We start from the raw sequence: 26,337 nt of genomic DNA on the forward strand, positions 1-26,337 counted from the left end.
TTTTTTTTTTTAGTAATTTTGTTTTTCCCCTTTTTTAAAATTGTTTTTTTTTTTTTTTTTTAATAACTGATTTGTCTTAGTCCTTGGTTTTCCTTCCTTCCTTCCTTCCTTTCTTTCTGTCTGTCATTCTCTCTCTCTCGCTCTCTCTAAGCTTGGTTGTCGTGGACGAAGAGACGCACAGACTTGTCCAGGCCAACCTCGGAAAATGTCGGAGGATCGGGTCCATCCTTTGTCGGAATGCAGCATATCTCACCCTTTGGGAAATTCATCAATACCTTGAAGTCATCTGGACAGCTTTCGTGACACAGGATGAAGTAATATAAATACTGAAACAAGCAAATAAATAATCATGGTTTCAAATCTTGATACAAGATCAACAATTTTAGGGAAGGTAGCGGGGGAAGGGGGGCACCACAAGTTGATGACATTAACCCCTAGAGTTCAATCCATATTTATTTTTATCAACCCCAAGATGATGCAAGGCAAAGTCGACCCTGGCAGCACTTGAATTCATCATCGTTTAATGTCCGTTTTCCATGCTAGCATGGGTTGGATGGTTCGACCGGGGATCTGGGAAGCCAGGAGGCTGCACCAGGCTCCAGTTTGATCTGGCAGTGTTTCTACAGCTGGATGCCCTTCCTAACGCCAACCACTCCGTGAGTGTAGTGGGTGCTTTTTACGTGACACCAGCACAGGTGCCAGGGGAGGCTGGCAACGGCCACGATCGGTTGTTGCTTTTTATGTGCCTCCGACATGGAAGCCAGTCAAGGCATCGGCCACGTATGGGTGGTGCTTTTTACGTGCCACCGGCACAGGTATCACAACTACAATTTCCATTTGATTTTTTGATATTGATGTTGAATTCAGAATGCAAAACAAGAAATGCCGTGAAGCATGTCTGAAATTTTAGGGGAGAGGGCTACTTGATTAGATTGACCCCCCACCCCCAAGTCCTCAACTGGTACTTATTTTACCAACCCCTAAAGAATAAAAAGCAAAAATCGACCTTGGTGGAATTTGAACTCAAGATTTAAAGATGGAAGAAATGTTGCCGACCAATTTTTTCTGGTTTACAAATGATTCTGCCAGCTCACTGCCTTAATAATAATCATCCTTTCTACTGGAAGCATAAGGCCTCAAATTTGTGGGGTGGGGACTAGTCGATTGTATCGACCCCAGTGTTTTATTGGTTCTTATTTTACTGACCCTGAAAGGAAGAAAGGCCAAGTTGACTTCAGTGAGATTTGAACTCAGAACATAAAGAGCCAGAGCAAATACCACAAGGAATTTTGTCTAATATTCTAGTAACTGTCAGTTTGCCACCTTAATAATAATAATTATAGGACTACAGAAGTGAAGGCGCATGGCTAAGTGGTTAGACAGTTGGGCTCACAATCACGAGGTAGTGAGTTCAATTCCTAAACCAGATTGCATGTTGTGTTCTTGAGCAAGACACTTTATTTCACATTGCTCTAATTCACTCAACTGTAGAAATGAGTGGCAACGTCACAGGTGCCAAGCTGTCTTGGCCTTTGTCTTTCCCTTGGATAACATCGGTAATGTGGAGAGGGAAAGCTGGTATATATGGGTGACTGCTGGTCTTCCATAAACAACCTTGCTTGGACTTTTGCCTCAGAGGGTAACTTTCTAGGTGCAATCCCATGGTCATTCATAAAGGGGGTCTCCCTCCCAGAATCACACACAATACCAAAAGGTCTCGTCACCAATGTACCTGAAGATGCTTTATGCCTAGTTTGACCAAAAAAAATTATTTTTTGAATAAAGAAAATATATATATATATAAAAAAAAAAACTATCCCCCCCTATTCCTACATACCCTGCACAATACAAAAACAGAGATTGCGATAAAATCGAAAGATTAAATTGAATTAAGAGAGATATTTATAAAGATGGTTAAGGTAGTTAGTGATCAACGAAGGTGATAAATATAAGCTTACTTTTAAAGATGTATGTTTGTTAAACCGTCTCTCCAGGTGAGCACCACTTGGCACTGTTAGTATTATCCTCACAGTATCTTCAGCATTGGCTGGTGGTTCGGGTGGAATTAAAACTCTGGCTTCATCCTTCTCCTTTTCAAGTTCCTGTCAAAGTTAAAATAGATATTTCATTGACTTTGAAAGGATGACAGGTAAAAACTAACCTTGGCGAATGTAAAAAGGGGTGAAACGCTGCTAAGCATTTTGCCTGGCATGTTAACAATTCTACCAGTTTGGTGCCTTTAATAATAATAATAATAATAATAATAATTAATTCTTTTATTGGCCACAAGGGCTGACAAAAATCAATTATCACATAAAGGCACAAAACAGGACGAAAGGTTACAAAGGGTTTTGTCCGTTTGTGAAAATCCGAGTAAAAACAGTTTAACAATGAAAATCTCCCTAAAAGGGGGAGGCGTTACGAAAGGTTCCTGGTGGAAAAAACCCATAGAAGCCAACGGGAGCCTGGTCAAAAAAAGGGGGTTAGAGAGCCCCTTTCTCCTTTTATATTACCTTTTTAAATCACAGGTGTAACCTCAGAATGACCCCTTTCACACTGACCATTCTTGCGACATTTATCCACCTTTCATTAAACTTGCTATCGGACAGCACTTCCCTCTCTACTCTCACCTTCCTTTTCAAGTGAAACTTGAAAAAGTTGATGAGGCCTGGGCCAAAGAGGAAAGTGTCTGACCTTAGCCCTTTCGAACGGGTCCACCATACTAATAATGATAATAATAATAATAAGAAACCCTTGCCAGATGTGTGAGAATAGGGGAAAGGCAGATGACTTACCATCAACAGGCGGTTAGATGCAGCAGCCTGCTCACGTTTCTCCAGCTCCTGTTCTTCAATAATTCTTTGTGCTTCCTGCTTTTTTCTATCCTGTACACGACCAAAAAATACCAATGAAAAAGAAATATATATATATATATAAAAGTCAAAATTAAAACTCACAAGTTGTATACATATAAAGCACATTCGCTGGCTACCTGGCATCAGCCATGGTAAATGCACAATCATCGCTGGATCTACAACATTAGGGATTCCACAATGGATGTTGAGTATAGCAGAAACGATAGAGACAAAAGATGGAATGTACTGGAAACTGAATGGATTTCGGTTATGACCACTATCAACATGCTACAGTTTATCTCAAGAAAAGTGGATGTTAAAACAATGCTCACCTGGCCTCTGTGCCGGTGGCACGTAAAAAGCACCATCCGATCGTGGCCGTTGCCAGTGGCACATAAAAAGCACCATCCGATCGTGGCCGTTGCCAGTGGCACGTAAAAAGCACCATCCGATCGTGGCCGTTGCCAGTGGCACATAAAAAGCACCATCCGATCGTGGCCGTTGCCAGTGGCACATAAAAAGCACCATCCGATCGTGGCTGTTTGCCAGCCTCGCCTGGCCCCCGTGCCAGTGGAACGTAAAAAGCACCATCCGATCGTGGCCGTTTGCCAGCCTCGCCTGGCCCCCATGCCAGTGGCACGTAAAAAGCACCATCCGATCGTGGCCGTTTGCCAGCCTCCCCTGGCACCTGTGCCAGTGGCACGTAAAAAGCACCATCCGATCGTGGCCGTTTGCCAGCCTCCCCTGGCACCTGTGCCGGTAGCACGTCAAAAGCACCCACTACATTCATGGAGTGGTTGGCGTTAGGAAGGGCATCCAGCTGTAGAAACATTGCCAGATCAGACTGGGTCTGGTTCAGCCTCCTGGCTTCCCAGACCCCAGTTGCACCGTCCAACCCATGCCAGCATGGAAAGCGGACGCTAAACGATGACGATGATGAATAAAAGTCTTACCTTTTCCTGATCAGCTTTTAGAGAAGCATAGTAAGCTTGGTCCTGCTGCTCTCTTAACTCCTTGTCAGCGTTACGTCGCTCTCTGGGAAGGGAAACGGGGTAAATAGAAAAGAGGATTGAATAAACGAAGAAGGGAAATGTAGCATTCTGACTGGCCATATTTGGCCAAAAATATTTTTTACCTGTTTTATGTTCAAATCAGATTCAGCCTTTCACACCTACCCTACAGGTATGACAAAATATGCTTGATAAAAAAATGCAAGAAAAAAATAGGAGAGGAAAAGGTGACCGATTATTGGTGCTTACCGTTCTCGCCGTATTGACGTGACAGCTTGTTCATTGACTTCAATGGCTCTTTGGAGTCTACGGATTAATTCTTGTGAGTCTGTAATACCAAAGTTAAAGAGATCAAGCTGGGAAAAGGAAGATACCAACAAGAAGTACAATGAACAAACCTTAAAAAAGTAAATGGTTTGGCCCTAAAGGTTCAACAGGTTGTGTGTGTGTGTAATAACTTTTCATCATCTGACAAGATCACCTCTTCCAATACCTGCTCCTCTCTCAAAGGATTCTTGTCTAGCAAGTTACTTCATGGCCTTGCCAGTGTTGGTGCCCCTGTAAAAAGCATTCAGTCCACACTGTGGAGTGGTTGGCATTCGGAAGGGCAACCAGCTGTAAGAGACCATGCCAAAACTGACCTTGCCTGTGCTGCTGGTGCCACATAAAATGCACTCAGTCCACTCTGTGGAGTGGTCGATATTAGGAACGGCATCCAGCCATAAAAACCATGCCAAAACAGACACAGAAGCCTGGCAGGCTCCTGTCAAACTGTCCAACCCATGCCAGCATGGAAGGTGGTCATTAAACAATGATATATCATCATCACATCATTTAACATCCATATTCCATGCTGGTATGGACTGGATGGTTTGACAGGAGCTGTTAAGTCCAAGGACAGCACTGAGCTGCAATGTCTCCTTTGGAAGGGTCCCCATGGGTGGGTGCTTTTCCTAACACCAAACACTTTACACCATGGGCTGGGTGCTTTTTTCATGGCACTTGCACTATCGAGGTCGCCATGCAGTTTGCAGGATGAACCCAGGGATAGGAGGGGATCAACTCCATGCTGGAAGACAATGGGATTACTATGAAGTTGGAGTGGGGGAGCATCTCATCTAATATGGAAAAAAAATTTTAATGAATAAATAAAAAAATAACATGCAACAACGTATGTAAACAAACTATTTGTTTTGGGAAGTGTGGAATGTGTATTGTATCATACACATGTTGTTGCATTTAGGAAAAAAAAGCTATATTTAGTATCTAATTTGACAGATTTTTGTCAGCAGGCAGTTTAGCTTAAAGACGGCAAGCTGGCAGAAACGTTCGCACGCTGGGCGAAATGCGTAGCCATATTTCGTCTGCCATTATGTTCTGAGTTCAAATTCCGCTGAGGTCGACTTGGCCTTTCATCCTTTCGGGGTCAATTAAATAAGTACCAGTTACACACTGGGGTCGATGTAATCGACTTAATCCGTTTGTCTGTCCTAGTTTGTCCCCTTTGTGTTTAGCCCCTTGTGGGTAGTAAAGAAATAGGTAGAGTACTCTGCTGGTATCTGACGGGTGCAGGTTCAAGTCCCATGGCTGTCTGCTAGCAAATTTCCCTGTCTTATAGGGATAAAATACTCCATCTTTCTGCTGTTTTCACAGCCATACTGCATTCGAAATATTACTTTATCTGTATGATAAAAAATAATGTCTCTAGTATAGGCACAAGGATTGAAACATTAGCGGAAGATATTAGTCAATACTATTGAGACATTAGCTGTATGTTACAAGTGAGAGAATCACTATGTGGTCAGCAGCTGTGGAGGAGGAGGAGGGAGCTGAACAACAACAAGAAGAGGAAGCTGATTCAAAGAGGTGCACTTACCTACCAATCCTTCAATCCGAGCCACAACAGTCATACTGTTGTTCTCACGTAAGACAATAAGGGACAGGAAAGGATACTTAATAACACGGATGGTCCGAGAGACTGAAATGAGGAAAATAGAGAAGAAATACTTGATAAGTGTCTGTACAACAGAAAAGAGTAACTAGCAAGAGAGTGCAGTCGTCAGACACAACATCGGGACATCACAATCAGATACGGAATGAAAAGTTATCAAATGACTGGTGAGATAACAGTGTTTTATCTCTTATCTTTTACTTGTTTCAGTAGAATGTGGCCATGCTGGGGCACCACCTTGAAGAACATTTTAGTGAAATGGATCAACCTCAGTACTTCTTTTTGTTTTAAAGCCTGGCACTTATTCCATTGGTCTCTTTTGCTGAACTGCTAAGTTATGGGGACGCGAACACAGCAACAATGGTTGTCAAGCACAGGTGGGAAACAAACACAAACATACATGTGTATGTGTGGAAGCTCATCATATGTATGTGTGCATGTGTGTATATGGGTCTGCACATGTGTATGTATTTATATTTGCGCTTCACCTCTTGATAGTTTAGATTTGCTTCTAGGCACAGGAGTGGCTGTGGTAAGTAGCTTGCTTACCAACCACATGGTTCCGGGTTCAGTCCCACTACGTGGCACCTTGGGCAAGTGTCTTCTACTATAGCCTCGGGCCGACCAAAGCCTTGTGAGTGGATTTGGTAGGCGGAAACTGAAAGAAGCCCGTCGTATATGTATATATATATATATATATGTATATGTATGTGTGTGTATGTTTGTGTCTGTTCCCCCAACGTCGCTTGACAACTGATGCTGGTGTGTTTACACCCCCGTCACTTAGTGGTTCGGCAAAAAAGAGACCGATAGAATAAGTACTAGGCTTACAAAAAGAATAAGTCCTGGGTCGATTTGCTCGACTAAAGGTGGTGCTCCAGCATGGCTGCAGTCAAGTGACTGAAACAAGTAAAAGAGTAAACCCATGACTTAGTTGTTTGGCAAAACAAGACAGAAAATAACAACGTGACAAGAGAATGAGTGTCATGTCTTACCTCTGTATCCCTCAGGACTGCTGACATTGCATGCCCAAAACAACACTTTGGAATTGATAAAGTTAACCACATTAGGATTGCATAACGTTTCTCTGAAAGAAGCAAACAAGGAAGAAAAACCAGTTGGAAAAAATATCAGAAGAAAATGTTTTAATATTCTTAATTTAATCTATAACAAACACCTTGCCTTCCACAAGAAGAAAATCACTCTCTGTCAAAACAAATTTCTTTGTAGTATGTGGATGACAAGGTGGAAAATTTGAGAGAGGCATTAACCCTTTAGTGTTCAGATTATTCTGTCAAATGTGATGTTTGTTTATTTAAAATGGTTTGAATTAATCCTGCATTATCTTGTAGTTTAGAGATTTCAGTGATGTGATTTTTTAGTTTTAGAATGCCATGGTAGGGCTGTGGTGAGAGGCGAGATCTGGTCAGTTTCAATATAAAACAGGTTAAATATTTTGGCCGGATATGCCCGGTTTGAATGCTAAAGGGTTAAAGAGTTGGATAGTTGGTTGGTTGGTTTGGTTTTAGAGAGCTGAGTAGAAGCAAACAAGAGAATTTACCGGCAGAATACCATAGAGTTCCTAAGGCTGTCGTCGTGAAGATAGACAAGGAGGAAACGCAGCTCTCGCTTAGCATCGTTGATTGCCTGAAAAGAGATACAAAATCTTTATGTATAAAAACATCCTAGACAACTACAGACAGGCATAGTATATTGGCTAGGCTTTAAAAGGGTGCATTTATTTGTCTTCTTTTCATATAATAATATAATGAAATTATTGTATACAGTGCTCAGGTGCACCACAACTTGTCAGAAAGTGCATATAAATTACATGCAGTAATGTACAAATGTCTGGAAAGTGAACAATGTATGAGTCAGATACATGCTTGTGTGTGTATGGAGGGGAGAAAATCAAGTGTAGTGTTGGCGAATCTCAGGAAGCATGGAAGTTTTGAAGGATGCAGTGCTCCGTCAACTAACAACCGATGCCGGCAGTTTGTTCCATGCTTCAGCAACTCTCAGCATGAAAAAATGTTTCCTGGTCATGGGAGCTGTGCTGTTTTCTGACTTTGTAGGCATGTCCACGGGTTCCTTTTGAAGTTTAGCTTGTCCCTTCTAGCCTTGTTCCAACCTTACAAAGCAAATCACTTAAAAGTAATACCACACAATACTTCACCCAAACTACTCCATTTTATACACACACACATACATACATACATATCATTTACTTGTTTCAGTCATTAGACTGTGGCCATGCTGGGGTACCACCTTGAAGGAATTTTAATCAAATGAATCAACCCAAGTTATTTTCTTTTGTAAAGCCTGGTACTTATTCTATTGATCTCTTTTGCTGAACTGCTAAGTTACAGTGGTGTAAACACAGACATTGGTTGTCAAGTGACAGTGTGGGACAAAGATATAGACATATTATACACACACACACATAATGGGCTTCTTTCAGTTTACATCTACCAAATCCACTCACAAGGCTTTGGTTGGCCTGAGGCCCATGCCCAAGGTGCCACACAATGAGATTGAACCCAGAACCATGTGGTTGGGAAGTGAGCTTCGGTACACAATTTAAAGAATATGAATGAGTGGTAAAAAAAAACAAAACAAATAGGTCTAGGCTCAGGAAAATTAAGAAATCTTTAATGTTTTGAGTATAAGCTCTTCTGGAAAGATAGAGGAGCCAAGAGGAAAAAAGAGAAAATGTCTCAATTAGATGGTCACTACATACTGAAATGACAGGGAGAGGGAATGTATAGAAATCACGCAAACACATTTTTCCACTTCCACACGCAAAGAAACAAACAATTGTACTCACCTGGCTATATGACCCCTGATAGAAAACAGGATGTGTGTTACCAAAATCATCTTTGAATTTATTAATGAAAGCCATAACATCTCCTACTGGATCAGTAACATCTCAAAGGAAGAAAGAAAGAAAAAAAAATAAAGAATAAATAAAAGACAAATGAAAGTTGATGGAACTACATGGACGGCTGATATGTGTATTAGTGTGTGTGTGTTATACACACACAAAGACAATCCCCGCCCCTCTCCCCTCTCTCTCGGAGAGGCACAAGCAGCTATACGCACATATACACACACGGCAGTAACTTCATGACAAGAACTGAAAGAAGACCATTGCGCACATATGTATGTGTGTAAAAAAGGTGAAATTGAAAGCTTCTTCATGCAGCTGCAATTGCGCTGGGCTGAGCATGTTGTCAGAATGAGTGATGAAAGAATACCCCAAGTCCTCGTGTACAGCCAGCTTGATAGTGGGCACAGGAATGTTGGTCGACCATGGCTCAGATATAAGGATAAGTTGAAAGGTAACCTCTCAGCAATCAATGTAGCTCACAACACTTTTGAGAAAACAGCTTTGAAGCAAACAAAATGGGTAAACATCATGTCAAAGCCTGTGGGCTTCTTTGCAAATTGTTGGCAGGAGTTAAATGTCAAAGAGCTAACTTTGTTTTAACGAGCATTAATAGGCTTAGGGGTGCAAGGCAATGGAGAAAAGTACCTGCAAATATACCACCTGCACTGACCGGTAATCCTCATACTTATAACACCTGTGGGCTTCTTTGCAAATTGTTGGCAGGACTTAAATGTCACATTCAGCATTAGCATTGTGACTGACAAAGTGTAAGTTGTTGGATCCTCATACATCAAAACCAAAGGCAGAGTCCATCATACATGAATGCGTGTGTTAATGTGTGCATACCAAATCTGGTGACCATGTGCAAATGTTATGTGTATTTACAGCTCTACATCTGCCAGGGGCTGAGAACGGTCACTCAACTATAACAGCAACAACGTGACAAAAAGGAAACCTCCATATGGTCACTTAATTTGCAGCCAGTTCTCCCTTAACCCTTTCGTTACCAACCCGGCTGAAACTGGCTCTGATTACAAATGTCTTGTTTTCATAAGTTTTGAATTAAAATCTTCCACCTAACCTTAGTCACAATTTATGTTCCTAACACTAGCTTAATGATAACTAAGTTATTTTATTAAATTCTTTGTTATATTTGAAGTAATTGAAAGAAACACAGAGCATCTCAAAATAAATACAGTAACGAAAGGGTTAAATTAAACCTTACTGTCTTGGAAAATATATTAAATAATGAAAAGAATGAAAGAGGTATTAGATAACGTAATTCTGCAAAAAAAGCAAAAAAAGACAGGATGGTTATGGAAGGAACTTCTCTGCTAGTAGTCAGTTGGATTTGGGGCTAAACATTAACAGACAAATTTCCATCTCCTTACAACATTGGACTGTAAAATAAAATGTGACAGAGAAAATAGTTAAGAAAGAAGTACTTACTTTGTCTTGGGTCTGGCCAAAACAGTCTGTCTGGAAAAAGCAAAGAAAGACTAATTAGCAAAACAGATAATATACATCGTTATATGTATGAATGCATGTGTTATGCGTTTTTCTATGCTGGCACGGGTTGGACAGGTTCTGCCTCAAAACACCATCTCTTTCACAAGGTTCAACTTCCAGAAATAATAACCCTTTCCACTATAGGCAGTAGACCTGAAATTTTTGGAGAAGGATCTAGTTGGATTACACTGAGGAGGAGGGGGCAAGTAGATTACAATGATCCAGTGTATAACTGGTACATATTTCATTGACCCTGAAAGGATAAAAGCAAAGTGGACCAGCTTTCCCTCTCCATGCCACCAATGCTATCCAAGGGAAAAGGAAAAGTCCAGTGGTTAGAGTGTTGAGTTTACAATCATGAGGTAGTGAGTTTTGATTCCTGGACCAGGCAGAGTGTTGAGTTCTTGAGCAAGACACTTTATTTCACATTGCTCCACTTCACTCAGCTGCAGAAATGAGTTGCGACGTCACTGGTGCCAAGCTGTATAGGTGTTTGCCTTTCCCTTGGATAATATTGGTGGCATGGAGAGGAGAGGCTGGTATGCATGGACAACTACTGGTCATCCATAAACAATCTCGTCCAGATTTGTACCTTGGAGGGTAACTTTCTAGGTACAATTCTATGATCATTCAGGAACAAAGAGGATTTTTACCCTTTACACACACACGTGTGTGTGTGTATGTATGTATGTATGTATGTACGTACGTGTGTGTAATTATTTAAAACAATTTGATTTGACCCTATGCAATTAAAGTTGCATGGAGTCTGAATCAAACTTTAAAAAAATAATATATGTAGTTCTTACTAAATGTATATATTAGATAGATAGGTAGGTAGATAGATGTATTAATGGCAAGGAATTGAATAAATGAAAGCAGGGTGACCCAACATCTTGCCTAGTTTTATGTCAATAGGAAAAGTTAGATGAGACCAGTTGGATTCAAGCCTTTTGGCTTTACCCATGGAAGTTATGTTGGGTAGGAACATAGTACAGGATCAATGACAGGATACAAATTGCAGGCTCTCCACTGTTCTCTTTACTTGGTAACTTATCAGTTAAGCTGTCAGTGAACTTGTATTAAGACAAATGGCAATATATGCACTAATTTTCAAACTAGCATAACCTGTAAGCATCATGTAACATCATGTCAAAGAGGCATAAGAATTTTTTTTTTTTAAATGTGTTATTGGAGTGTTAGTTGAATACTTACATGCAAATTTTAAAATATTGAAAACTGTGGTGAAAAAATATCGAAATGGAAGCATGAATGCATACGAAATCCATTGCACTACTCCTTGGGGGCCTGATGATGTGGTTACATAGACACTGGAAGAGAAAATGGCAGGAAAAGACAAACTGGCATTAAATTAAGAATAGCAAGACACACAAAAAAAAAACCAGTTATATTATGATTAAAGATATGGAAATGAATAAAAGTGGAGGAATGAGAGAAAGGGAGAGAGGATGATAGATTTAATATCATCACCTGTGATACCTGGATTTTGGGTACTTTCAACAGATTTCACTTGAATTTTTAGGCAATGTGTATGGGGGGGGGGACTGTATTAATAATGGAAACGGAATGAGAGTATGTGATGTACATGATTTCCTCAAAGTTATCTATGTACTGTATTCGATGGTATAAAAGACGTATGGGTGTATAAGATGTATCCCCATTAGACGCAGTGCATATTCAGGGAAAAAAAATTTTGAGTACATTGGAACAGCACATTACAAACCATTACAAAAGTACCTTAGCTATGGCAGAAAACATTACTGTATGTATATATATATATAGACTAAGCCAGGAGTGTAACCAGCCCACTTATGCGTACGTTCCCTTCATTGGATACTGCTTGCGAAGACCTGTTGAGGCAAGTGAAATCTTAATTGAAATCAAATTCGATGACTGGCATCCGTGCTAGTGGAGCACAAAGAGCACCATCCAAGTGTGATCGTTGTCAGCGTTAGGAAGGGCATCTAGCTGTAGAAACTCTGCCAAATCAAGATTGGAGCCTGGTGCAGCCATCTGGTTCGCCAGTCCTCAGTCAAATCGTCCAACCCATGCTAGCATGGAAAGCAGATGTTAAACGATGATGATGATATATATATATATGTCCCCATAACTAGTAGTTTGGCAAAAGAGATTGATAGAATAAGTACCAGACTTTACAAAAAAAGTATTAGGGTTGATTTATTTGACTAAATTCAAGGGGTGCCCCAGCATGGCCACAATCTAATGACTGAACCAAGTAAAAGGACAAAAGATAACTTTTATCCTTTACTTGTTGAAAGGAAATCAAAACTAAAAAGGAAATGAAGACAAATACTAGTCTGTTTACTAACGTATAGGTATCACTAATATCATCATCATCGTTTAACGTTCGTTTTCCGCGCTAGCACGGGTTGGACGGTTCAACCAGGGTCTGGGAAGCCAGGGGCTGCACCAGGCTCCAGTCTGAACTGGCAGTGTTTCTACAGCTGGATGCCTTCCTTGGTGTATATATACACACCTGGTTTTAACTCTAAAAACTGGGGGTGCAGTTTATATATGAGGTAAGTTTGAATATGAAAGGGAAAAATTTTGAACGTAGATTTAACGCTATATTAGGAGTAGGACTCCTACATACAGTATTAATTAAATTACAGTATAATTAAATACAGTAAATTTAAATACATATTTGAAGACAGTTGAGTTTGATTGAGTCAGAAGACAGAGGTTGGAATTGAACTCACTGTTGGTCTCGGGGTGTTAAGTTCATGCTTGGCATCCGAGGTTCAGTGTTATTCGGTTGGACCGGGGTTGTAAAATGGGCGTCCACGACATCACGTTCGTTTAGTGTGTCTGTGACAGCTGACTGGAAATAGAAAACGATAGAGAGAGCCACAATATGAGAACAAAAGAGGAAACAACAAATCAAAGCATCTGTACATGCATGTGTATGTGTGTGTGTGTGTGTGTTTATGTAGGTGTGTGACAGTGGTTACGAGTATTTGGCCCACAACTGTAAGGTTCATGTGTTCAATTCCTGGACTGGGTTGTGTGTTGTGTTCTTGAGCAAGACACTTTATTTCACATTGCTCCAGTCCACTCAGCTGGCAAAAATGATGTGCACCTGTATTTCAAAGGGCCCAACCTTGTCACATTCTTTCTGTCATGCTGAATCTCCCAGAGAACTAATTTCTAGAAAGTTGGGTGAGTATTTGCACTACTTGCAAGGCTTGGACAAGAAGACACTTGCCCAAGGTGCAGTGGCTATGCATGTCTGTGCAGCGCACACCTATATGCATGTTAACATCACGAGCAGACTGTATTGTTGATCAGATCAACGGGAACCTTTGCTGTCGTAACCAACGGAATGCCAGATGTTGATAGTTGCATGCATGTGTGTAGGTATGTGCACGAGTGTATATGAGCACAAACATGGCTGTGTGGTTTGCAGTGAAATGGTCCTGGCAAGCTGGAAGGATGCACCAGACTCCAGTCTGATTTGGCGTGGTTTTCTACAGCTGGATGCCTGCACTTCCTAATGCCAACCACTCTGAGAGTGTAATGGGTGCTTTTACACACCACCAGCACGGGTGTCATTTACATGAACCCAGAATCTACCAGGACTGCAATTTTGCTTGGTTTGATGGGTCTTCTTCTCAAGCACAACATAATGCCAAAGGTCTGGTCATTCGTCGATCTGGTGAAAACACTGCCTCTAGTTCTATTTAACTTCCTACTATCCATCATGATCTGGTGGTTGGCTCACTAATTGATTGATTGGTAGGCAGAGGTGGTTTGTGGTTTATACATAGTACTGAAAACAGAGAAAGGGTCACCACAGAAACATTTAGTTACCTCTATATTCCATTGATATCGCTCCAAAATTACTTTACAGCGATGCAAATCCTCTATCATTGTAAGGTCCTGCAAAAAGACAAAAACAAAATAAGAATAAAAGATAACTGAAGTTGTGAGATAGTAAGAGAAGCAGCTAAAAGAAAAAAAAAAGAAACTAGTTTTGGTCTTCATTTCTCAGAACCTCAAAATTAAAAAGCTTGCAGCACAAGTGAGAGTTTAGAAGGGGCTCTTAACTACTACTTTTCTGCATATCAAGCAAGGCTATTTCCCTGAAGGTACCAGGGTCTGGTCTTCACTTTTTTTACTAAAACCCTCATCTCTGCTAAGTTTACCTCAAGGCCTCTCAATTTTAGGTTTAGCTTCCATGCCTACAATTTCTTCTCTAATTCCACAATGGATTCAGCTACGAGAACTAATCATCAGCATACAGAAATTCCCAAGGATGATAGCCTGTAGGACTATGGTAAATAAGAAAGGACTGAGAGCTGAACCCTGATGGACTCCTACCTTTAGGCTAAATTCATCAATAAAGTCACTGCCAGCATCCTTGTAGATAGCTTGAACAGTCAGCACAAACCAATCATCATTTCCTTGTTTCCTCAGAGCTTACAAGGTTACTGAAAGTGGTACCTAGTCAAAAGCTTTCTCCAAATCAATGAAAGCTAAGTGTTGTGGTTTATTCTTAGCCAGGTAGTTCTCCTGGAGCTGTCTCATTAGGAAGCTTGCATTTGAGATGCTTTTTCCAGAGACAAGGCAGAACTGAACCTCATCCAGGTTTAATAAATCACAGATCAATTGGGAATTGAGTTTGCCCAAGATCTTCATAACTTGATCTAGAAGTTTGATATATATATATATCGAAACGTAGAGTAGATGAAACCATGTTGACTGAAGAAGGGGTTTTTTCCTTGTGTTATTTGTCCTGTACTCTATTTTTTTGTTGTTTAAAAAAATGTCCAGTTCCTTGGGTTTGTGTCTATGTTTTCGTTTCTCATTGTGTTCGACGTCTTTTTGGTGTCCTGTACTCATATATGCGTGTATATATACATGTAGAGGTAGGTACGTACATATATAGGGAGAGAAAGAGAGATGCAGGCGTGGGCATTAGGCATAAGTATGGCTATGTGGTTAAGTTTGTATCTGAACTAAATGGTTTCAGAATTAGTTCTACTGTATGACACCTTGGGCAAGTGACTTATACTAGAGCCCCAGGTTAACCAAAAAGCTTGTGAGTGGATTTGGTAGATGAAAATTGAAAGGTCACTACCTATATGCACAATCCTTTCATTTAATGCCTGTTTTCCATGCTGACAAGGGTTGGAATATATATATATATATATATATATATCTTTCATCGTTTAATGTCTATTTTCCATGCTGGCATGGGTTGGATGGTTCGACTGGGGTCTGAGAAGCCAGGAGGCTGCACCAGTCTCCAGTCTGATCTGGCAGTGTTTCTACAGCTGGATGCCTCTCCTAACACCAATCACTCTGAGAGTGTAGTGGATGCTTTTTTTTATGTGCCACCAGTACAGGGGCCAGAGGGGGCTGGCATCGACCATGATCAGATGGTGATTTTTACGTGCCACCACCACGGAAGCCAGTCAAGGCGGCGCTGGTATTGAGCACGTTCTGATGGTGCTTTTTATGTACCACTGGCACGGGAACCATAACTACAATTTCCAATTGATTGTGATTTGATTTTTATGTACTTGACTCAATAGGTCTCCTCAAGTACGGCATGTTGCCCTATGATCCAAGGTACTTTTTGAGTGGGCTGGTTATGCAACATTGGTGTAGGTTACATATATGACGGACTCTCCCATCGAAGATGACATACAAGTGTTCAGCTCTTGCCAAACAACCTGCACAAATGAACTGTTTATAGTAATCAAATGTATGTGGCATATATTACCTCACTCACTCCATCAAATTGATGTTACCTGAACAGGTGCGCAGTGTACCCTGCATCAGGTGTCAAAGTTATCGCAGAGCAAAGCAAGACGGAAGCGTTTTACTCAACAACACAATGCACCACATGGTCTAGGATTTGAAATCACGATCTCGCAATTGTAAGAGCAACACCCTAACCACTAGGCCATATTATATATATATATCACGTGATCGACCAGTCCATCAGATGTAGTTACACATCACTGGTCACAATGCGTTCGCATTGTTTTAGCCTTCGAATGAAGCTGGCTAAGCGAGCAGGCCAACAGAAGAAAGAGTGGGAGAAAGAATGGTGAAGGAGTACAGCAGGGATCACCACCCCCTGCCAGAGCCTCGTGGAGCTTTTTAGGTGTTTTCGCTCAATAAACACTCACAACGCCCGGTCTGGGAATTGAAACCGCGAGTCCGCTGCCCGAACCACTGGGCCATTGTGCCTCCACATATATATCTCTATTATAAAAGGCAGATTTTATCTGCCTCCCTTTGTAAGTTATAGAAATCTACAATATAGGATTTCTTCAATTACAATTTACCTAGCATTTTTAAGAGTAGAATGCATCGGGTCATGCCAGGTCCAGTTTTTAAAATTTAAACTCCAATTAAGCAAAATTTACAGAAAACTCACATTCTGGTGTGTATGTCAAATGCTTTTCTTAGTCTGGTTTACAGCATACGCAAACGCACACACACAGTGTGCAACGAATAAAGCGAAACTAGATGTAATATTTGTTTCTGTCTATCACGCTGATAGATACATGAGTAAAATGTATGGGAAGCTAACAGATAAGAGTGAGTGAAAATGTTCTTGGAAGAGAGTAAATTAGCGACAGAGTGATTTGAGGAAGACTAAACTGAAAGTATGAAACAGTGTTTATGTATAAACAGACGACACTTATATAAACCCTTTCGTTACCAAACCGCCCGAATTTACCTATTCATATTTAAATGAAAATATCAGAGTAAATCTCTTTAGTACATTCGTGAAAACACGTATTATACTTCGTAAACACTTCAAATACAGCTTTGTACAAAAATCGAAGTGTAATTTTAATTCCGTGAATTATGGGAGATTTTTTTCCGAAATTTGTTCCTATTGTGTTTTCAAAATTTGTAATTCTGACAAAAAATGGATACGAATTTCATTATATCAAGCAGCGAGTCAGAATTCGAAGGATTTTCTACTGAAGACCTTCATAAATCTAACTCTATGACTGAAAAAAAAAGCATCTTTATATAAGAGTGAAGTTGTGTGTCTGTCCCCTTCGATTTAGATTCGTAACTACACCCACATTTTGCAGTGCAGTTTAACCAAAAGCGGGTATCTTATAGTCGTGATTCATATCGAGCCCTTCTGGGTATTAGCGCGCGTCTACGATGAGTCTACGATTTAAAAAAAATTTACCATCATATTTTTCCATTTTAATGCATTTTTTTCGCTTTTATATAAGGGAAGTAACTCTCTAAAAATATCTACGATGTGTCAACGATTTTAAAAAAAAATTTACCTTAATTTTTTTTCAATTTTTAATGCATTTTTTTGCTATTTTTTGGCTATAACTCTCTAAAAATGCTTGTATAGTTATTTCCCTTACAACCCGAGCAACGCCGGGCGATACTGCTAGTATATATATATATATATGAGAAATAAGGATAAACACAATTATATATTATAGTTCTGTAGGAAACCAAGGTGCTTGAAAAAGAGGTAGTCGGTAGGAAAAAGGTCTGGGGAATATGATTTACTATTATGCATGTATATAGACATGTATGATGTATGTATGCATGTTTGTTTGTATTTCCTAGCCCTGACATCATGTGTGTTGCAAATGGTTGTCACTATTGCAGAAGCAGTGTCTTTATTTCCGATATTCTGTGAAAACATGTCTGGTCATGAAGAAATATTACCATACTTTGGAAACAGGTGAGAGTTGGTGATAGGAAGGGTACCCAACCATAGAATACTGCTTCCAGAGATTTTATCCAATCTATACTAGCAAGGCAAAAGCTTCAACAATGCGGAAATTCTATTCAAAGTAAGTACCATTACAATCAACACATTTTTGCCAGCGAGTTATAAGTTTGTTTATTCCGGTAACATAAAAAGCTGGAGTTCTGGAGCTGATGAACTCTTTGAACGCACTTCCAGTATTGGTTTTATTTTTGAACTCATTCTCTCGCAGGAAACCATCAAGGTGCTTGAAAAAGTGGTAGTCGGTAGGAAAAAAGGTCTGGAGAAAAAGTTGGGTGGGGAAGAACTTTGTAGCCAAGTTCCCTCAACTTCTGGAGCGTCAATAGTGAAACGTTTAATGTTAAATTGTGTTATTTAAATATAGAATTTGACAACCATTATATATTTTATTCTTTTACAAGTTTCAGTCATTTGACTGCAGCCATGCTGGAGCACCACCTTTAGTTGAACAAATCAACCCTAGGTCATATTCTTATAGTAGAAGACACTTGCCCAAGGTGCCATGCAAGCTACTCACCACGCAGCCACTCCTGCGCCTATATATAATCTGTGTGTGTGTGTGTACATACTGTATATCTGTATAATACTTGCTATTAATGTAGTTATCTCGTGAATAGGTAAACAAACGGTAAAGTGTGTGTGTTTAATGCTAATTATGTTACAACATAACAAGCACGCGATGAAGTAATACTAGTAATACTTCCTGGTTACTTGAAATGGGAATGTCGAGAGGTTTAATAGTCCAGCAAACAATGGTGTTAAATACTCTATCAGTCTTGACAAAGAGCGTTCACTTGTTCAACCAAATGAACTCCTACTTATGAAATTAACACGTGCAGCACAGCTGTCACTCGCAAGTCAGAATGATCTGGTGGTATGTGCCATGCTTGAAGGCAGCAAGCTGGTAGAAACGTTAGCACGCCGGGCGAAATGCGTAGCTGTATTTCGTCTGCCGTTACATTCAGAGTTCAAATCCTGTCGAGGTCGACTTTGCCTTTCATCCTTTTGGGGTCGATAAATTAAGAACTATGATGGACTGTGAAGTCTGGCGTAGCATAGTAAATTCCATTGTCTCGACCACGGTCGAACAATGATGATGATGATGAATGTGTGGTAAGAAGCTTGCTTCCTAACCACATGGTTCCATGTTCAGTCTCACTGCATGCACCTTGAGCAAGTGTCTTCTACTATAGCCCTGGGCTGACCAAAGACTTGCGAGTGGATTTGGTAGACAGAAACTGAAAAAAGCCTGTTATATATACACACACACACGTGTGTGTGACTGTGTCTGTACCCTCATCACTACTTGACAAGCCAGCACCATGTCAAACCGTCCAACCCATGCCAGCATGGAAAGCAGAAATTAAATGATGATTTGAGTGTGATCGTTACCAGCGTCACCTTACTGGCACTTGTGCCCCGTGCTAGTAGGGTGCTAAGAGCACCATCCGAGCGTGATCGTTGCCAGAGCAGCTAACTGGCTTCTGTACCAGAGGCATGTAAAAGGCACCATTCGAGCGTGATCGTTACCAGCATCGCCTTACTGGCACTTGTAAAAACATTTGAGCAAGGTCATTGCCAGTACCACCTGACTGACCCCTGTGCCAGTGGCACGTAAAAAGCACCCACTACACTCTCGGAGTGGTTGGCATTAGGAAGGGCATCCAGCTGTAGAAACTGCCTGATCAAGATTGGAGCCTGGTGCAGCCATCTGGTTTGCCAGCCCTCAGTCAAATCGTCCAACCCATGCTAGCATGGAAAGTGGACGTTAAACGATGATGATGATGACTGATATTCATTTACAACAATCACACAATGTCAAGACAAGGAGACAAACACACACACAACCAAATCCACTCACAAGGATTTGGCAGGTTCAAGGTTACAATATGCAATGAAGTAGGATTGATCCCCAATCTATGTGGTTGGGAGGCAACCTCTTAACCATGCCTGCACATCATATGCTCATGCATCAAAAGGGAGCCCAGCTATGCTTTTTTTTTAGGTGTCTGGCTTACAAACTATGCCCATGTATGTATACCAAATTGTTCATAAATATGCCACACCATTCATTTGGGATGTTGTTTATAAAATTAAGGTTCTTGCAATATTTATCAAACGTGTGGAAAAAAAAAATGGAAAGAAAAAGAGTAGAATTTGAAGAAATTTGCAAATATTAGAAATTGGCTCTCGTGCCGGCGGCATTAAAAGCACCCACTACACTCTCAGAGTGGTTGGCGTTAGGAAGGGCATCCAGCTGTAGAAACTCTGCCAGATCAGATTGGAGTCAGGTGCAGCCATCTGGTTCACCAGACCTCAGTTAAATCGTCCAACCCATGCTAGCATGGAAAACGGATGTTAAACGATGATGATGAAGCTAGTATGCTCTGCTGGATGTGTAATGTCAGTGTGCATAGACGACAGAGTGTAAACACCCTGGGAGAAGAGTTGGACATAAAAAGCATCAGATACGGTGTGCAAGAGAGATGATTGCACTGATATGGTCATGTGTTGCATATGGATGAGGACAGCTGTGTGAAGAAGTGTCACACTCTAACAGTGGAGGGAACTTGTGGAAGAGGTAGACCCAGGAAGACATGGGATGAGGTGGTGAAGCATGACCTTCAAATGTTGGGCCTCACAGAGGCAATGACAAGTTACCGGGACCTTTGGGGATATGCTGTGCTTGAAAAGACCTGGCAAGCCAAGTGAGATCGTAGCTGTGGCCGATGCAAGTGTCACGTAACTGGCTTGTTCAAAAGTACCCTTCTATTGTCAGGCAATATGCTGTGCTTGAGAAAACCTGTTGAGTCAAGTGAAATCACAGTCATGGCCAATGCCAGTGCTGCCTGGCTGGCACCTGTGCCAGTGGCACATAAAATGCACCATTCAAGCATGACAGATGTAGTGCTGGTGGCACATAAAAAGCACCATTCGAGCGTGGCCAATGCCAGTGCTGCCTGACTGGCTCCCATGCTGGTGGGGTGTAAAAGGCTACCATTTGAGCATGGTTGATGCCAGTGCTACCTTACTGACCCCCATGCCGGTGGCACGTAAAACTCATCCACTACACTCTTGGAGTGGTTGGTGTTAGGAAGGGCATCCAAGTGTAGAAACCTTGTCAGATCATGTTGGAGCCGAGTGCAGCCTCCTGGCTTCCCAGTCCTCAGTAAAACCGTTCAACCCATGACAGCATGGAAAGCTGACATTAAATGATGATGGATCAGATGGCCTCTGTGGGTGAAAGACACTCCTCTCCATGAATATAATGGGTTAAGAAAGGAGACTATCAGCTGCAAGAAATAATAGCTATCTCTCTTTCAAATCATACTACTGATTGAAAATACCTAACAAAAATCATCACAATGACATTCTAGATACAGTACCACCGAAAAGATGGGATGGTCATGGTAGGAATGACTTTGATTATAGACTTATTCAATCAAAGCTCACAAGAGTCTCAACAAATACAACAGCAATGACAACAGTAGCAAGAGTTCTTACCCCCATCCACCCATTAATCATGCAGGCATGGTAGTGTGGCCCAGAAGCCTGCTTTACAACTATGATTTCAGGTTCAATTTCACTGCGTGGCACCTTGGGTAAATGTCTTCTAACATAGCTTCTACCAAAAGCACCAACCGATCGTGGTCGTTGCCAGCCCCGTCTAGCCCCATGTGCCAGTGGCACGTAGAAAGCACCCACTACACTCTTGGAGTGGTTGGCGTTAGGATGGGCATCAGACTGGAGCCTGGCGCAGGCTCCTGGCTTCCCAGACTCCAGTCGGGCCGTCCAACCCATGCCAGCATGGAAAACGGACGTCAAACCATGATAATGAAAAAACACACACACATATTTATGCGTGTATTTGTGTTTCTGTTTGTCCTCCCACCATCGCCTGATAACCGATGTTGGTGTGTTTATGTCTCCGTGACTTAGCGGTTCGGCAAAAGAGACCGATAGAATAAGTACTAAACTTACAAAGAGTAAGTCCTGGGGTCGATTTGTTAAAGTAAAAAAAAAAAATATATATAGTGTGACTATCTCCCACCACTGGTGTTGGTTTGTTTTCATCCCTGTAACTTGGCGGTTCGGCACTAAAAACCTATAGAATAAGTGCTAGACTCAAAAATAAGTGCTGAAGTTGATTTGTTTGTTCGACTAAAACCCTTCAAGGCGGTGCCCCAGCATGGCCGCAGTCCAATGACTTAAACAAGTAAAAAGATAATTCCATTAAAGCGACCGCAGTGATTAAACAGCTATTTACTCTATCAACCTCCTCCCCGCCGGAAGACTGAACGAAGTAATAAGTTGATGTGGACGGGATGTCAACACCGGACGACACCTTAAAGAATTTCCATCCGACAAATTAAGAAACATCTTCAAACAAAAATTCTGTCTAAAACTCACATTCTCTCTCTCTCTCTCTCTGAACGGATACAGAAACCTATTCGACTTCAAAAATATTATCCAATCCAGCTAAGGCACAGGAGTGGCTGTGTGGTAAGTAGCTTGCTAACCAACCACATGGTTCCGGGTTCAGTCCCACTGTGTGGCACCTTGGGCAAGTGTCTTCTGCTATAGCCCCGGGCCGACTAATGCCTTGTGAGTGGATTTGGTAGACGGAAACTGAAAGAAGCCCGTCGTGTGTGTGTATATATATATATATATATATGTGTATGTGTGTGTGTTTGTGTGTCTGTGTTTGTCCCCCTAGCATTGCTTGACAACCGATGCTGGTGTCACTTGGCGGTTCGGCAAAAAGAGACCGATAGAATAAGTACTGGGCTTACGAAAGAATAAGTCCCGGGGTCGATTTGCTCGACTAAAGGCGGTGCTCCAGCATGGCCGCCGTCAAATGACTGAAACAAGTAAAAGAGTAAAGCGTAAGACCAATTAGCAACTGGTCATCCGATCTTTTGATTCAAGTAATCCCCATCGGTTACAGATTTTAATTCTTAAGATGGTTTCTTTATATCCTGTCAAAGGTTTATTAATGCTGCTTTTGGCAAAGAAACTAGTTGCACTGTTTGCGGCTATTATACCACGTAAAAAAACCCCAAAAAACCTCATAAAACAGTGTCTGCAGGTAATATTAGCCTAGAAGCTTTATATATATATATATATATATATATATATATATATATATATATATATATATATATATATATGGTTTACATTTTTGCGGAACATTTGAGAATTATTTTTGCTTGGGTACAAAGCAATGTTTTATATCTGGATATAATTCTCTTCTTTGGGGGAACGGCGAAACTCGATGCAATAATGCTATAAATAGCAGTAAATAAATAAATATTATGGTTAAAAAAATAAATAAAAGCCCTCCAGACAGAAAAAAAAAAATCACCGTAAACAATATGCAAACACACCTCAAATATAACATTAAAATGTACCGGTATATTCGTTACACAACAACAGAATAATCCATTTTTGATTGTCTTTTTTCCCCTTTTAATAATAGACAAAGTACGTGACTGTATATGTCTATGTATGTATCTATGTATGAGAGAAGTAATTAACGGGTGTATATTACAATAGACGGAGAGTGTGTAAATAAATGTGTATATGCGTGCGTGTGAGTAAGTGTATAATGGAAAAGTCTGCAACGGAAGTTTACCTTTTTTTCCCCCCCTTCTTCCATCAAGCAACACCGGTTTGTACACGACCAGCCATTAACCCTTATCTAATGCTAATTCGTCCACCCCACCATCCTGGTTGTTTTCCTTTTGCTAAATAGCTCATCAATCAGCTATATAAATACAAACATACATACATGCAAAATACACCTAATGCAGATAATTTTTTTTTTATCAACCGTATAACACAGACACACACAGAGATATATGTAGCCACATATATATAATTAGTGTGTATGTGTGTGTGTGTGTATATATATATATATTTTCAAATAGCCAGATAACCGAAGAGATGGTGTTGTGGATTTCCACTTCGGCATCTGAAACTCAGAGTTTTATCTTGACTATCGAGTAATGTAACATATTATTGTATATATATATATATATATATATATACTCATTATCTTTTATTAAACTTTTAATACTTCTGATATTTAAAATAATATAAATTAATTAATTTTATGTATTGGCTTAAGTTTTTCATTGTTTGATTTGCCTAATAGTGGTTTTATCTCTAATTTAATATTATATATATGTATATATATATGCAATGTGTTAGTGTATATATGTGCTGACACCCACACTATTGCACCGAAATACTTTAAGCTATTTATTTGGTATTGTTTGGCGAATACTTGTTATAATAACTAAAGGAAGGTTATTTACAGCATTCAATATGAATGTATGGATGTAATTTAACAAAGCTTATTTGTAGACAAGTGAATGGAAATGAAATGAAAAAAGAACAAAAACTAACAAAATGAAGTCTATAAAAACAAGCATTAACACAATAAATTCCACATTTAATGAATAATAAGATAATGATGCTATTTAACGACAGGTCGGCCAGTATCGAGCAGAGCAGACCTATCAATGATTAAAAGCCATGGCCATCCCTCCAGAAACAATGTACCCCGAGCTACGCTATCCAATTTTTGCATCACTTATTATTTTATCTTTTATTCTTCCTTATACATACATACATACATACATATATGTATATATATATACATATATATATATATACGCGTATATACATACAGGGTGTCCCCCCCAAAAAATGTATACACACCTTAAATAATTGTAAATTTGTTATTCTTTGTTAAGCCTAGTACTTATTCTATCGTTTCTCTTTTGCCGAACCACTATGTGTATACATTTTTTGGGACACCCTGTGTGTATATATATATATATCCTATGAATTACAATATATACATACATACATATATATCCTATGAATTACAATATATACATACATACATATATATCCTATGAATTACAATATATACATACATACATATATATCCTATGAATTACAATATATATATACATACATATATATCCTATGAATTACAATATATATATACATACATACATATCCTATGAATTACAATATATATATACATACATACATATATATGTATGTATGTATATATATATTGTAATTCATAGGGTATGTATGTATGTATATATATTGTAATTCATAGGATATATATGTATGTATGTATATATATATATTGCAATTCATAGGAGGAATGGTGTAGATTGAAGATTTGGCTGCTATTTATAGCAAGTCGAACGACAACGAAGGAGAGCGGTGAGTGAGGTCTTTATCTTCTTTTCTTTTCTTCTCCATCATCGATTGATTAGTAATAGTAATAATAATAATAATAACAACAGTAATAATAATAATAAAAAGAAAGCAAGAAGAAAGGAAAGGGGTTCGATTCCGGATAAAGGGAAATAAACAAGAGCGGAGTTTGTTATCTGCGTCTTTGGATTGCAGCATAATACTCGTAGAGGTGCAGAGAAGACGGTGAATAAAGGGGGAAAATGCTGGCGGAAGAGGAGAGGAAATGCGTTAGGGCGGTGCAGTGAAGCACGGGGCAGATTTTGCGATGGTTTGTTTTACCTGAAAGTGAATCAACTTCTCAACTTGTTCACCAGAAAGGTCCACACCGTCGTCTTCCATGTTTTTAGAAAAAGTTGAGTCGACATGCAACTTCCGGTGTCGGAGAGACTGGCGCCACCCCGTGACAAAGGGAGGCTACTTTTATATTTATGAAGAAATAAATAAATAAATAAATAAAAGTAACCGGTGTCTCGGACAGGCTTCTTCTGTCGGGTATACATACACAAGGCGGCTTCCGCGAGAAATAGCAGCCAATTTTTTTTCAAATCCCACACTAACGTCTTAAAACTTAGAAAGAAAGTATTATATATTGTAGGTGGTATACTTATATGGTGGAGGCGCAATGGCCCAGTGGTTAGGGCAGCGGGCTCGCGGATCGCGGTTTCGATTCCCAGACCGGGCTTTGTGAGTGTTTTTTGAGCGAAAACACCTAAAGCTCCACTGGTGGTGATCCCTGCTGTACTCTTTCACCACAACTTTCTGTCACTCTTATTTCCTGTTTCTGTTGTACCGGCCTTGTCACTGGAGTGCTCAGCCACTTACACGTTAATTTCAGGAGCAGGCTGTTCCGTTGATTCGGATCAACCGGAACCCTCGTCGTCGTAACCGACGGAGTGCTTCCATTCCATACATATATGAGAAACAACTCTCTCTCTCTGTTCGTCTGTCTGCCTGTCCGGCTCTATATTATATATATATATATATACACACATACATATAAAAATGTATATGTAAATATATATATATACCCGTGTGTGTGTATATATATATAGGTACTACTA

At 40.1% G+C, this 26,337-nt stretch overlaps 1 protein-coding gene across 2 annotated transcripts; it reads right to left on the bottom strand.

Annotated features, from left to right (window-relative positions):
• LOC115223606 (FAS-associated factor 2) lies at window positions 1-25,683 on the bottom strand. Of its 2 annotated transcripts, none has more exons than XM_029794261.2 (14): window positions 25,556-25,683; window positions 14,065-14,133; window positions 12,954-13,075; window positions 11,428-11,543; window positions 10,156-10,185; window positions 8,644-8,744; window positions 7,378-7,463; window positions 6,812-6,903; window positions 5,742-5,843; window positions 4,115-4,193; window positions 3,809-3,890; window positions 2,796-2,885; window positions 1,959-2,102; window positions 1-326 (listed from the first exon to the last, which is right to left on the bottom strand). In XM_029794261.2, the coding sequence occupies exons 1-14, from the start codon at window positions 25,613-25,615 to the stop codon at window positions 147-149; spliced, it is 1,353 nt and encodes a 450-aa protein (XP_029650121.1). In that variant the 5' UTR covers window positions 25,616-25,683; the 3' UTR covers window positions 1-146. The 2 variants fall into 2 exon arrangements, with proteins under 2 accessions (XP_029650121.1, XP_036368329.1); XM_036512436.1 differs by having other exon boundaries at window positions 11,428-11,573.
• Window positions 25,684-26,337: the final 654 nt, after the last annotated feature.

The sequence above is a fragment of the Octopus sinensis genome, linkage group LG23 (genome assembly GCF_006345805.1).
Source record: "Octopus sinensis linkage group LG23, ASM634580v1, whole genome shotgun sequence".
NCBI lineage: Eukaryota > Metazoa > Mollusca > Cephalopoda > Octopoda > Octopodidae > Octopus > Octopus sinensis.